The sequence below is a fragment of the Diabrotica virgifera genome, chromosome 3 (genome assembly GCF_917563875.1).
Source record: "Diabrotica virgifera virgifera chromosome 3, PGI_DIABVI_V3a".
Taxonomy (NCBI): domain Eukaryota; kingdom Metazoa; phylum Arthropoda; class Insecta; order Coleoptera; family Chrysomelidae; genus Diabrotica; species Diabrotica virgifera.
This window is the reverse complement of record NC_065445.1, coordinates 235,417,301-235,431,024: the sequence shown is the minus strand read 5'-3', so window position 1 is coordinate 235,431,024 and position 13,724 is coordinate 235,417,301. Positions and strand designations below refer to the sequence as shown.

The 13,724-nt window shown below is 33.6% G+C and overlaps 1 protein-coding gene across 1 annotated transcript; it reads right to left on the bottom strand.

The window, feature by feature from the left end:
- Positions 1-10,054: 10,054 nt before the first annotated feature.
- On the bottom strand, positions 10,055-12,926 carry LOC114340722 (BEN domain-containing protein 5-like). Its single transcript, XM_050647685.1, has 8 exons — positions 12,638-12,926; positions 12,388-12,539; positions 12,017-12,091; positions 11,804-11,959; positions 11,582-11,641; positions 11,328-11,495; positions 11,052-11,262; positions 10,055-10,140 (listed from the first exon to the last, which is right to left on the bottom strand). Exons 1-8 carry the CDS (start codon positions 12,924-12,926, stop codon positions 10,055-10,057), a joined length of 1,197 nt encoding a protein of 398 aa, XP_050503642.1.
- Between the last annotated feature and the right edge of the window lie 798 nt (positions 12,927-13,724).

Below are 13,724 nucleotides of genomic sequence, written 5' to 3'. Positions count from 1 at the left end.
CCGTTTGGTTAAAACAACTACACGGCAGAAGTTAACATAATCTAAAATAAATTTAATATGTACTCTTTTGGAACAAAACAACAATAAATTATTCATCGACATTCCGATATTTTCTAAACTATATAATTTAATTACTACAGATTTTATATTAATAAAAATATGAATATTTGTCAACTCAATTGTTAATAAATGCCAATTTGATCAATTTAACAAATTCAATATAAATCCCAAAAGCCCACATGATTGCAATTTCACAATGGAAATGAAATTTTCTCGCTATTTCCTATTACCTTATAAATTAAAATCGCTTGTAGTTTAAATAAATAAACCAAAATTAAAATAAAATTACACGTGATTTGATTTGTATCGGCCAGCAGAATTTTTATTTTAGGCCAGTAACGTATGTCCCTAAAGTTTTCGGAAGAAAATAAGTATGTATTTTCTAGTTGAAAATTAAGTTTATTTTATTAACTAAATACAGGAGATTAAGTCAAGCTATTTAACATTTATAATGTATTTTTATAGAAGAGAAAGAGGTCCGTGATCTTCGATGGCACCTAAATTTGGCCTTGAATGTGCAATAAGCCTTTGGACTGTTTCTAAATCGATCTCACGAAATTTCTGCAAAACTAACCTAACCTAAGCTGGTCTTAATTTTGGGCTTCCCAGCTATATTATTATACACCATTCGACTCAAAATAACCCAAAACTCTTCTATAGGCCTCGCCTGATGCACATTTGGAGGGTTGTCGCGATTAGGAGCAAAGTTTACATTTTGAGCAGTTAACCAATCTGTCGTTCTCCTGATATAATTACATGACGCTAGGTCGGGCCAAAATACATATGATTTCATCATTGGGGTGATGAGTATTTATAAATTGAACAAAACAAGCTTTGTAAGATAAATGCTGTCAACATAAATGTCAGCATTGAGAGCTTCACCGCGAACACGCCCAACAAACGGATGTGAAACACCAGCTTCTGAGATGAGACACCATACAAAAACTTTATCGGCAAATTTCACTTTTTCCTTAAACGTAACTTCGTCCGGTGCATCTTGTACATTGTGTCTATAAAATCCCTTAGACCGGGCAGTATCGTCGCCCCCGCTAGCGCAATTATTCCGATTCGATTTTTTTGCACAAACTTACTCAAAAAGAGGTCCTTATAACATATCCACAGGGTGCCGGGCGGTGCCGTGGTCGAAAAATTTTTTAAACAATTTTTTTTAAACAAATTCACAAAAATAATTTTTTCATTTCCCACAATTTTTTTTAGATAATTTGGATCATTGCGAGTAAAAAAGATCTTTGGTCATTTTTCTCTAAACTTGACTGTTGTCGAGTTATACGCGATTAAAAATTTGAAAAATGCGAAAATGGCCATACTCAAGGCTTCATAACTCGATTAAAAATTATTATTATGAAATTAAAAAAGTACCAAGATCAAGATTCAAATGCCTTCTTCAACGTTCTGAAGAGATTTTTGTCACTATTTTATTACAAAGCTGTTATTTTTAGTTTTTAACAATTAGCGGTATAGTCCAACTGTATCGTCGCCCCCGTTAGCAGAACAATTTCGATTCGATTTGTTTGCACAAACTTACTCAAAAAGAGGTCTTTATAACATATCCATAGGGTGCCGGGCGGTGCCGTGGTCGAAAAATTTTTTAAACAATTTTTTTTAAACAAATTCACAAAAATAATTTTTTCATTTCCCACAATTTTTTTTAGATAATTTGGATCATTGTGAGTAAAAAAGGTCTTTAGTCATTTTTCTCTAAACTTGACTGTTGTCCAGTTATACGCGATTAAAAATTTGAAAAATGCGAAAATGGCCATTTTTAAGGCTTCATAACGCGATTAAAAATTATTATTATGAAATTAAAAAAGTGACAAGATCAAGATTCAAATACCTTCTTCAGCGTCCTGAAGAGATTTTTGTCATTATTTTATTACAAAGATGTTATTTTTAGTTATTAACAATTAGCGGTATAGTCCAACTGTATCGTCGCCCCCGTTAGCGGGACTATTTCGATTAGATTTGTTTGCACAAACTTACTCAAAAAGAGGTCTTTATAACATATCCACAGGGTGCCGGGCGGTGCCGTGGTCGGAAAATGTTTAAAAATTTTTTTTAAACAAATTCACAAAAATAATTTTTTCATTTCCGACAATTTTTTTAGATAATCTGGGTCATTGTGAGTAAAAAAGGTCTCTGGTCATTTTTCTCTAAACTTGACTGTTGTCGAGTTATACGCGATTAAAAATTTGAAAAATGCGAAAATTGCCATTTTCAAGGCTTCATAACTCGATTAAAAATTATTATTATGAAATTCAAGAAGTGACAAAATCAAGACTCAAACATCTTCTTCAACGTCTTGAAGAGATTTTTGGCATTATTTTATTACAAAGCTGTTACTTTTAGTTATTAACAATTAGCGCTATAGTCCAACTGTATCGTCACCCCCGTTAGCGGAACTATTTCGATTAGATTTTTTTTGCACAAACTTACTCAAAAAGAGGTCCTTATAACATATCCACAGGGTGCCGGCTGGTGCCGTGGTCTAAAAATTGTTTAAACAATTTTTCGACCACCGGCCGGCACTCTGTGGATATATGTTATAAAGACCTATTTTTGAGTAAGTTTGTGCAAAAAAATCTAATCGAAATAGTTCCGCTAACTGGGGCGACGATAGAGTTGGACTATGCCGCTAATTGTTAATAACTAAAAATAACAGCTTTGTAATAAAATAATGACAAAAATCTCTTCAGGACGCTGAAGAACGTATTTCTATCTTGATTTTGTCCTTTTTTTAATTTCATAATAATCATTTTTTATCGAGTTATGAAGCCTTGAAACGGCCATTTTCGCATTTTTCAAGTTTTTAATCGCATATAACTCGACAACAATCACTTTTAGAGAAAAATTACAAGAGACCTTTTTTGTTCAGAATGACCCAAGTTATCTAAAAAAATTGTTGGAAATGAAAAAATTATTTTTGTGAATTTGTTTAAAAAAAATTGTTTAAAAAATTTTTCGACCACGGTACCGCAAGGGACCCTGTGGATATGTTATGATGACCCCTTTTTGAGTAAGTTTGTGCAAAAAAATCTGATCGAAATTGTTCCGCTAACGGGGGCGACGATACAGTTAGACTATAGCGCTAATTGTTAATAACTAAAAGTAACAGCTTTGTAATAAAATAATGCCAAAAATCTCTTTAAGACGTTGAAGAAGGTATCTGAATCTTGATTTTTTCACTTTTTGAATTTCATAATAATCATTTTTGATCGAGTTATGAAGCCTTGAAAATGGCCATTTTCGCATTTTTCAAATTTTTAATCGCGTATAACTCGACAACAGTCAATTTTAGAGAAAAATGACAAGATACCTTTTTTGCTCAGAATGACCCAAATTATCTAAAAAAAGTTATTTTTGTGAATTTGTTTAAAAAAAATTATTTAAAAAATTTTTCGACCACGGCACCGCCCGGCACCCTGTGGATATGTTATAAGAACCTCTTTTTGAGTAAGTTTGTGCAAAAAAATCGAATCGGAATAATTGCGCTAGCGGGGGCGACGATACTGCCCGGTCTACCTCGTTGCCCTTCATTTCGGAATTTGATAAAGTAAAATACTTTTTATCATCCATAATGAGACTTTTACCAGGAAAATGAATACGTCTCAATGCACGGCAACATCTAGGAATTTTTTCTAACTGGGCTGGTATGTACTTAGGAGCTTTTTTCTTTTATATCGTTTTAAATTATTTCTAGAAATTGTTCTACTTGTCATTCCTGACACATTATATTTTCGGCCAACATTTCACAAAGACTTTCCGAATTGGTTCTCCATACCCTGAATTGATCTATTTTTTCAAGCAGGTGTTAAAACTCTTTTGGTCTTCCACGTTTGAGTAATATTAGGCATGGTATACCATTTTTGCACTCTTTAATTGTCTGTTAAATGGTAAATAGTTGATAGAAATATTTTGAGCACTAAAAATTCTTACAATATCGCGTGGTTAATTATTATTACATATGCGTTTTATTCTTTTCGAATCCTGAGAAAACTAACAAGTATTTTTGAAAAGTTTAAACGCAACATAAAAGACTGCTTTATTACCGACACAAGTCCCTTAAAATTTGCAATTAAATATCACACTAAATTTTCTCTTTAATTTTCACCCCTGCAACTTATTAAAATAAACATTATAGAAGTTTTCAGGGACTTTCGGCCCTCGGTAATATTTGTTAGCTTTCTCAGGATTCGAAAAAATTTAATACATTTAAAACACATTGAAAATTTTGACATGCATCAAAACTTTGCATTTAGTATGATAGAATTGATTCAAAAAATGACATAACCCAGACATCCAAAGTTAAAGTTATCCTCCAACACCAAATGTTTTATATGGTCCACATATTGTTGAGTAAAAAGTTACACCCTTTTGAGCGTCCGGTTTGGGGGGAGATGGGGCAGAAATCGGTAAATTAGTAGTTTCTTTAGGTTTTTCGTCAATATTTCTAAAACTATGTTTAAGCGTAAATAATGTTCTATACAAAAACGTTTTACATAAAATTTAAATCCAAAATGGTCCTATCCATAATTGTTATAAAATCAACGGTTCCAGAGTTACGGAGGGTGAAATGTGGAGGTTTTCGATACTTTTTATATTTTTTGGGCAATTGATGAGGATTTTGGGCGGTGAGGTTGACGTTTCTTCAAAGGCTTATCACTAACATACCATCGGCCTCTGAAATAGCAAATTCGGTTAAAGAAAATTTCTTTCAATCAGTAAAAATATTATAAATTGGCCAAAAAATATAAAAAGTATCGAAAATCTCCACTTTTCACCCTCCGTAACTCTGGAATCGTTGATTTTATAACAATTATATGTAGGAACTTTTTTGTTTAAAATTTGATGTAGAATATTTTTGTATAGCACATTGTTTACGCTAAAGCATATTTTTAAAAATATTGACGAAAGACATAAAAAAACTACTAATTTACCGATTTCTCCCCCCAAACCGGACGCTCAAAATGGTGTAACTTTTTACGGAACAATATCTGGACCATACAGAATAATTTGGTGTTGGAGGAAAACTTTTACTTTTAATGTCTGGGTTAGGCCTTTTTTGAATTAATAATTACATTATACTACCTCCGTAACTTTGGAACCGTTCATTTTAGAAGGATTATGCATAGAACCTTTTTTGTTTCAAATTTAATGTAGAACCTTTTTGTATAGAACTTTGTTCATGCTAAGCCGCATAGTTTTAGAAATATTGACAAAAAACTTAAAAAACTACGAATTTACCGATTTCTCCCCCCTCTCCCCCCAAACCCGACGGTCAAAATGGTGTGACTTATTTCTGAACATTATGTGGACCATATAGAACAATTTGGTGTTGGAGGATAACTTTCACTTTGGATGTCTGGGTTTGGATCTAGTTATACGATACCAATTATGCTCCGATCCGTATTTGTCAAAACTGACATTGTTTATACCGTTTAAGTTCTTTAACTTTGGTTTCCAATGGCAACTTGAACCAATGGTTCCTACCAATAATACTTTTAAGTCTATAATTTTCCAAAACCTTTAGGGACATACTTTACGTTACCGTTTTGGAGTATAATTTTCCCCATTATAAAGTGTGGATAACATCCACAATATAAATGGTGGGGTGCCGTAAGGCAGCCAGCGTTTTGGGATCAATTCTCTTCACAATATTTAGAGCTTACTTCCCAACTAGAGCAGCAACAATCGCAACATTCACACATTACACTGCAATTCTACACAAAAACCTAGATTCCATACAGGCAGCTGAAACATTGCAATAAAACGTATATTTAACTGAAATATGGACTAAGAAATAGAAGATAAAAATCAACGAGTCAAAATAAGAACGAAGTATTTACTAAATGTCACAAAGAAACACCAAATATTCTAATGTCAGAAGACTTCTTCTTTTTCTTCCTTCTTGTATGTAGACTTTAAAGCCTGTTTCTTGTTCAATATTAGCCTCCTAAATTGTTTAAGTTATCGCACCATCTTTTTCTTGGTCTGCCAATACTTCTTCGTCCATTTGGTGACTTATCTCTTGCTATTCATACTATCCTGTCCTATCCTATCCTATCCTCTGCCATTCTACTAATGTGATGTTAAAGACACTACTAAAAATGATACTGTGGAATATCTTGGATTAGACCTTGACAGGAGGCTAACATGAAGAACACACATTTGGATGAAGAGGAAGTGATTAGGAATGGAATTCAAAAACACTACTCTGTACTCGGTCGTTAATCCACCTTATCTTAATCTAACAAAATATTAGTGTATTAAGCAATCATAGTAGCCCATCTGGACGTACGGGATTGAATTGTGCGGAAATGCAGCAGAAAGCAACCTAGCAATACTGGAGCGATTTCAGTCTGAGGTTCTTGGTTCATTCTAAATGCAGACATCTACAGGGACTTGCAGATTGAGAGAGTGAAGCAAATGATCGTCTAATGCAGTGATAAATATTTTAAACGACTCGAAAAGCACTTTAACAAGTTAGCAGCGAATTGGACAACACCCCACAATTTTATAGACTAAACAATAAAACTGCTCTTGACTTATTATCTAGAAAATAAGTGTCGATAATTAGTTTAGTTATTAGTAATAAACCTATTAGGAGTTGATAGTCATTGGACTAAAACTCTTCTTGCATATGTTTATTAATAACAAAAATGCTTAGTGTTACTTACTGTGATGTAATAGATTTTATTTTAAAACAAATCTTTGTAAAGTAAATTGTAAAGCGGTAATGATTGATTTTATTAGGGATACAAATTGAAGAGTGATTTTTATGATTTCTCTCATCAAAAAAAAAGGAAACCAACTCTGCTTCTACTGGATCTACAGACTTTATACATACGCCGTTTTTTCTTTTTTTATAAGCTACATTTTTGCTATGAATATTTTTTCGATAGAATATTTATTTTTGATTTATTTGCGAACAATCGTATAAAAAAATATTTTTTTTTGTCGAAAAATAAACATTTTCATTCCCAAATAACTCAAAAAGTATTGACTTATCTACCTGTCTCAATAAATAGTCATAAATCAAACAACCTACGTTTCGCAGATACCACAGCCCTTCTTGCACATGGTCAAGCAGAGCTAATTGATCTTATATGACTGGTCGAAAACGAAAATCAAATATTTGGTCTGCAGTTGAACATATTATCAAAGACAAAGATCGTGATAGTGGATAGGCTACATAACAATCATCCACACATAACCACAATTGAACGGTTTGAGGTTGTGAGCTCATACTTATATCTGGGATCATAGATCACAAACATGGGGTCCTTACAGGAAGAGATTGAACGTAGATCTGATGTAACAAAAGTTATCAAAATAAATATGACCAAAATATGGAAAGGCTGTCAAATTTAAAAAGCGTCAAAGATGAGGTTGATCAACAGCTTAATATTACCAATACTCATCATCATTCTCTTTGCCTTATCCCTTTGCAGGGTCGGCTTCCCTAATTGCATTTCTCCACACAATTCTATCTTGGGTCATATTAATGTTAATCCCCTTTACCAGCATGCCCTGCCTTATCGTCTCCCCCCAGGTCTTCTTTGGTCTTCCTCTCCTACTCCTTCCAGGAATCTACACTTCAGCTATTCTTCGTATTGTTTGATTAACGTCTCGACGTTGAACATGACCAAACCATCTTAACCTATGCTCCCTCATTTTGGCATCAATTGGTGCCACACCTAGACTTCCCCTAATATACTCATTTCTAATTTTATCCTTCTTTGTCACTCCACTCATCCATCTAAACATTCTCATTTCCGCCACATGCATTCGTTGTTCCTCTTTCTATTTCACTGCTCAACATTCAGTTCCGTGCATCATAGCCGGTCTTATGGCTGTTTTATAGAATTTTCCCTTCAGCTTCATTGGAATTTTTCTGTCACATAACACACCACTCGCTTCTTTCCACTTCATCCATCCAGCCCTAATTCTACTGCATGCATCTCCATCTATTTCTCCATTACTCTGTAACACCGATCTTAGGTACTTAAAACTATTGCTTTTCACAATCATTTCACCATCCAAAGATACCATTTTATTTGTAGTAACTCCATCTTTAAATGAACATTCCAAATACTCTGTTTTTGTCCTACTAAGTTTTAAACCTTTTCCCTCCAAAGCTTGTCTCCACTTTTTCAGTTTTTGTTCTAAGTCTCTTTCACTATTTCCTATTAACACTACATCGTCAGCATACATTAGGCACCATGGAATACTACCCTGTAGTTTCGCTGTTATCTGGTCCAAAACTAATAAAAATAAATAAGAACTAAGCACCGAGCCTTGGTGAAATCCTACTTTCACCTGAAATTTATCAGTCTCTCCCACACCTGTTTTAACACTAGTCGTTGCTTTATCATACATATCTCTCACAATCTTTACATATTCGCCAGGGACTCCTTTCTTATTGAGTTTCCTCTACAGAGTCTCTCGGGAACTCTATCATATGCTTTCTCAAGATCAATGAAGACCATATGAGCGTTGGTCTCTTTATTTCTCTATTTTTCCATCAGTTGCCTTACAATGAAAATTGCATATGTTGTTGATCTACCCTGCATAAAGCCAAATTGATTATCGGATATTTCGGTTTCTTCACGTATCCGTCTATCAATTACTCTCTCCCATATTTTCATGGTGTGGTTAAGTAGTTTTATAGCCCTGTAGTTTGTGCATTGTTGTATGTCTCCCTTGTTTTTGTACACAGGTACTAATATACTGCTACTCCATTCGTCTGGCATTTGTCCAACTTCCATAATTCTATTAAATAGACCTGCTAACCAAGTTATTCCTGTCTCTCTCAATGCTCTCCATACTTCCACAGGAATATCATCTGGTCCGACTGCTTTTTCTTTCTTTATTTTTTGAAGCGCTTGAGCCACTTCCTCGTTTGTTATTCTGGTAACCATCGCTGTTACTGTCTCCGTTAACTCCACAGGCTGTCTGTCAAATTCTTCATTTAATAAACTGTCAAATTACTTTCTCCATCTCTTTTTGACATCGTTTTCGTGAATTAGTATTTTATTAATACCAACTTAATATTACCAATACTGACGTACGGAAATGAATCTTGGACTCTGAGACAAGCAGAAAGAAGAAAGATACCACTGATATGTTCTGTTGGAGATGGATGTTACGAATTCTTTGGACTGACCGTGGGACCAATAATTTCATTTTAAGAGAGCTAGAAGTTAGCCAACGACTCTACAGTAAAATCCATCTCCAACAGTTAAAGTACTTTGGACATTTTATGAGAGAACAAATACAGAAAACATGGCAAGACTCATGATATAAGGAAAGGTGAAAAGCCGAAGATCACCAGAAAGATCCCCAAAAGACCTATGCATGAGTTGAAAGAAAAAAACAGAGACAGAGATCTTTGGAGACAGACAATACACGATATCACGTCGACCATTACCATAGCATAATAAACGAGACCAGCAAGGACACTCCCCGATGCCGCCTTTGAAGTTGAAAAGTACAGAGTCACCATTTTGCGCGTAGTACATCTCAGTGGTGATGTGATGTGTTCGTTCATCAGTGTTGCCGATGTCACTATATGAAATTAGATTAAGCCACTGCTAAAATGATCAGATTTTGCCAAAAATTATGTTAAAATTTTTAATCTTGATAGTTTCTAAGGGTAATAAAAATACATTAAGAAAAAAGGTATTTTATTCAACTTAACTTGTTAATTCAAAAATACTTGTAACAAAATTATATGTAATATCATATATTATACTATAATAAAACTTCATCTGGAACGCTTTCAAATAAAATTTCCTCATCCTCATCTTGTGAAAATGAAGACTTTATGTGATTAAAATAACATTTTTTGTCTGTTTGAAAGGAGTAACCATTCTTTTATTACTCCTTCACTTTTGCTAACACTAATTTAATATTTGCTCACAGATCGCATATAAACGTCGACAGACAACGATATCTAAGAAAACGTGATTTTTTTTTATTTCTGCAATGCTGCAGTATCAGTTATATTTGCACTAACTTTATTACTCGTAAGAGATTCTTTTTGAATATTTTCTGGAATTTCTGCAAAAGATTAGCAATACAATCGCCATTCATCGTCAATTTTTTTTTGTGTTATGTCCCAATTATTGACATAATTCCCACAGGCATACGTAAAAAATTATATTAAAAAATATTTATTATTAGAATGTCATAAAACTTAAGTAAATCTGATAATTATGTACAAATCGGCAACACTGTCGATTTTCTACACTGTCTGGTACTACGCGAAAAATGACCGACGATCTGCGCAGTAATATTGCGCGAAATTTTCCCGCCTTCTAATGTGTCACTGCTGTTGCGTTTTTATTATGCTGTGCCATTACACTCTCTCTGGGGAATTAGGTTTGAAGAGACAGCCAGTTAACCCTAGTTGAAATGTTCCCATGGGTACGAAAAAAAAAAGTTCCCATGGGCATATTTGGGCCACCCATGAGTACATGCCCATGAGCACATCCCCATGGGTACGTGTCCATGGGTACAGGCTCATGTGTACATCCCCATGGGTACGTGTCCATGGGTACAGGCTCATGTGTACATCCCCATGGGTACATCCCCATGAGTACATGCTCATGGGCACATCCTCGCGGGTACATGCCCATGGGCACATCCCCAAGGGAATGTACCCATGGGTAAATACCACTAGCAACATACCCATGGATATATCCTCAAGCAGGAATCCTTGTATACTTACATAAAGAACAACGTAGCTATCAATTACAGACACTTTTATTTTTTTTTTATTTCAATTTATTTTTAGATCTCTTCTAACAGTTTTTATTTTTGACCTTAAATATTCATTTAGTTTTTTCTTTCTCTGTTCCATCTCCTTATCATCTCCTCCTGCTTCCATCTTAATTCGTCTTTCTAGAAGTTCTAAAAAATGTAATGCTTAGTTTCCATAAATTTCTTTTCTGTCTATATAAAGATCTTACCAGACAAATACTGTTTTTTTGCAGGCGTGCACTCAGGCCTAGCTGTAACTTCTTTATTGTTCGGACATTGCATGCCAGTTACACTCCTCCTCGACAGCTCTTGTCTGGACCAAAGTAAATCGGTTACATTTTTGACACACTTTGAGTCTCCTGTCTTTCCTAAAGGGACTACATTGCATGCCTTGAATTGGTCCTCCGACAGACGAAAACCCTGAAGACATTCAACATGCATTTAAAAAGCACATTAATATTTTGTATGTAAATATCAAAACCTACCTGTTCCACATCATCTTGTACCTCCTGAACTTCTACCTCTTTGCCTTCTACCTCCTTATCTTCTACCTCTTTTCCTTCTACCTCTTTGTCTTCTACCTCTTTGTCTTCTACCTGTGTGTCTTCTACCTCTTTGTCTTCTACCTCATAACCTTTTTCTATTATATTCACCTGAAAAAGACAATAAATTATCTTGATTATTTAATTCATAAATATATCTTGATTATTTAATTCATTATAATATTGGGATATATAACCTTATCAGATTGTGCTATCTGTTCAATATCAGGAATTGTATGGGAATCCAAAGTGTGAACCTAATAAAAGCATACAAAACTATAGTTACAAATTAACAACAATGAAGATATTATGTATAAAAAAACAAAATATAGTTAAAAATAACTTACAGTATTAAAACGCTTAGAACATTTCTGTATGTTTTCTTCTTGCCAAAAAATGTTTAATTTTCTTAGCTTTACATTTTCTTCGCTTAAATCATTGTTTTTTTGTCTCAATGCATCATTTTCTTTTTTTAGAGCATCAATTTTTTCCAAAGAGTCTTTATACAACCCATCAAGACTATTTACGGTTGCTTCTAGGCCTTCCACTCTTACTTTTAATTGTTCTTTAGTTTCCTAAATAACAAAAACTTGCAAAGAAATACAGAAAAAATATTACTTTCAGTTACATACCTCAGTGTTTTCATCAACACATATTCGTTTAAAATTGGCTTCCCGAGCTGCTTCCTTATCAAGCTCTTTTCGCTTCTGTAATAAAATTAAATCAGTTCAAATATCTAAGTTTAACATAAATTTGAGTGACAGTCTGGCAAATATGTATAAAAAAACACAAAGTATATAAATATATAAAAACAAATTTACTTATCGGAACTTAAAATTTCTAATAAAAACGGTAGATAATTGATTTTCAGTATTTAATTTAAAATATGATTTCTATATGGGGTATGCATATTTTTTTTTAATTAAAAATTTGGTATTTGCCTGAAGATATTAAGAAAAATGTCCATTCTACCTTTAACTATTAGAACTCATGTGGTACTTACTGAAGATTTCTCAATTGCATTATTTGAAGAGTGTGCTTGCTCCACTAAATCTCTCAAATGCAGAGGAACTCTTCTCGTTCTCTGCAGATCCATTTTCTTGTGTAAGTTTTCCTCAGAATCTAACATGTAAGGATTTTTGTTTTCAATAATTACTTACAAAATACAGAAACAGCGTAAATGGAAAGTATACTTTCCATTAAAATGTTGCTCAGTTATTACTAAAACAAATAAAAATATAAACAGCACCTACCGGCAATGTGTAGTAACGTTGCAGAATAATAACCAGCAATGGGTATTGTGGAATTTTTAGTGGCCCTTTTTATTTTGTCGATTTTAAGAACTTTGCCTTCTCTTTCTTTAATTGAAGTAGGAGTGTCGGCTTCATTAGGGCTCCAAAATACATTGTATATTTTGTTCAGCTCAACCGTCTCAAGCTTTTCAAAGTTCTCCAAAAAACTAATAGGGACATCAACTTTATTCTTATCACAGATAAACTCCACATGAGCCCATCCTTTTTCCAACAAAGCTACTCCCGCCATAGTTGTGGTCATGGAGTAGGAAGCTTACTCAATGGTTGTGGTTTTCTTTTAATAACGCTTTTAACCTACAATTTTACAAGTATATATAGAAACTGAAATTTAATCTCTTCAATACACCAACCTTTAAAATAAAATAAATAAACCGCCTCTCTCATTCACTTGGAAAAAACGAAGGGATAAATACTGATAAATACCACCTGTAACGTAAACACACACAGTGACGCTCACAAAACACACATATTTGACATTTGACCATTGGTGGCGCCGTTAAGTCAAAACACAGAACACATGACACCAGACCATTTTGATACAAATCACTCCAAACGTTGTCAGATCATCAGTGGAGTTTTTCCAACGTTCTGAATCCAAAATTTTTATTTTGGCATTTTGACCATTTACTTCTAATTATTTATTAAGAGACGCTATAAAATACCGGCGGGAGAATCTCGGTATTGACATTTTTACAAAATACAGAATGATATTTATAGTACGTAAATTCAACCAGGCTTTCTTTAAAATAAAATTGAAAATTAACAAATTATGGGAAATTAGGTCGGTGTGGCAACAGCGTTCTGTTAAACAGCGACATTTGGTTTTGACATGACAAATGTCAAAGTCAAAAATTGCATTATTTTTTAAAAATAATTGTAAATTGCTAAAAAAATTATGAGGATTTGTTAAATTGGAACTTAGAAGAATTTACAATTTCAAAGAAAACTTATTTTTTATTGTATTGTATATACCTGGGTGGTTTCAAATCAAAACTCTAGGTAGGTTAAATGAATGGTTTTTAATGAA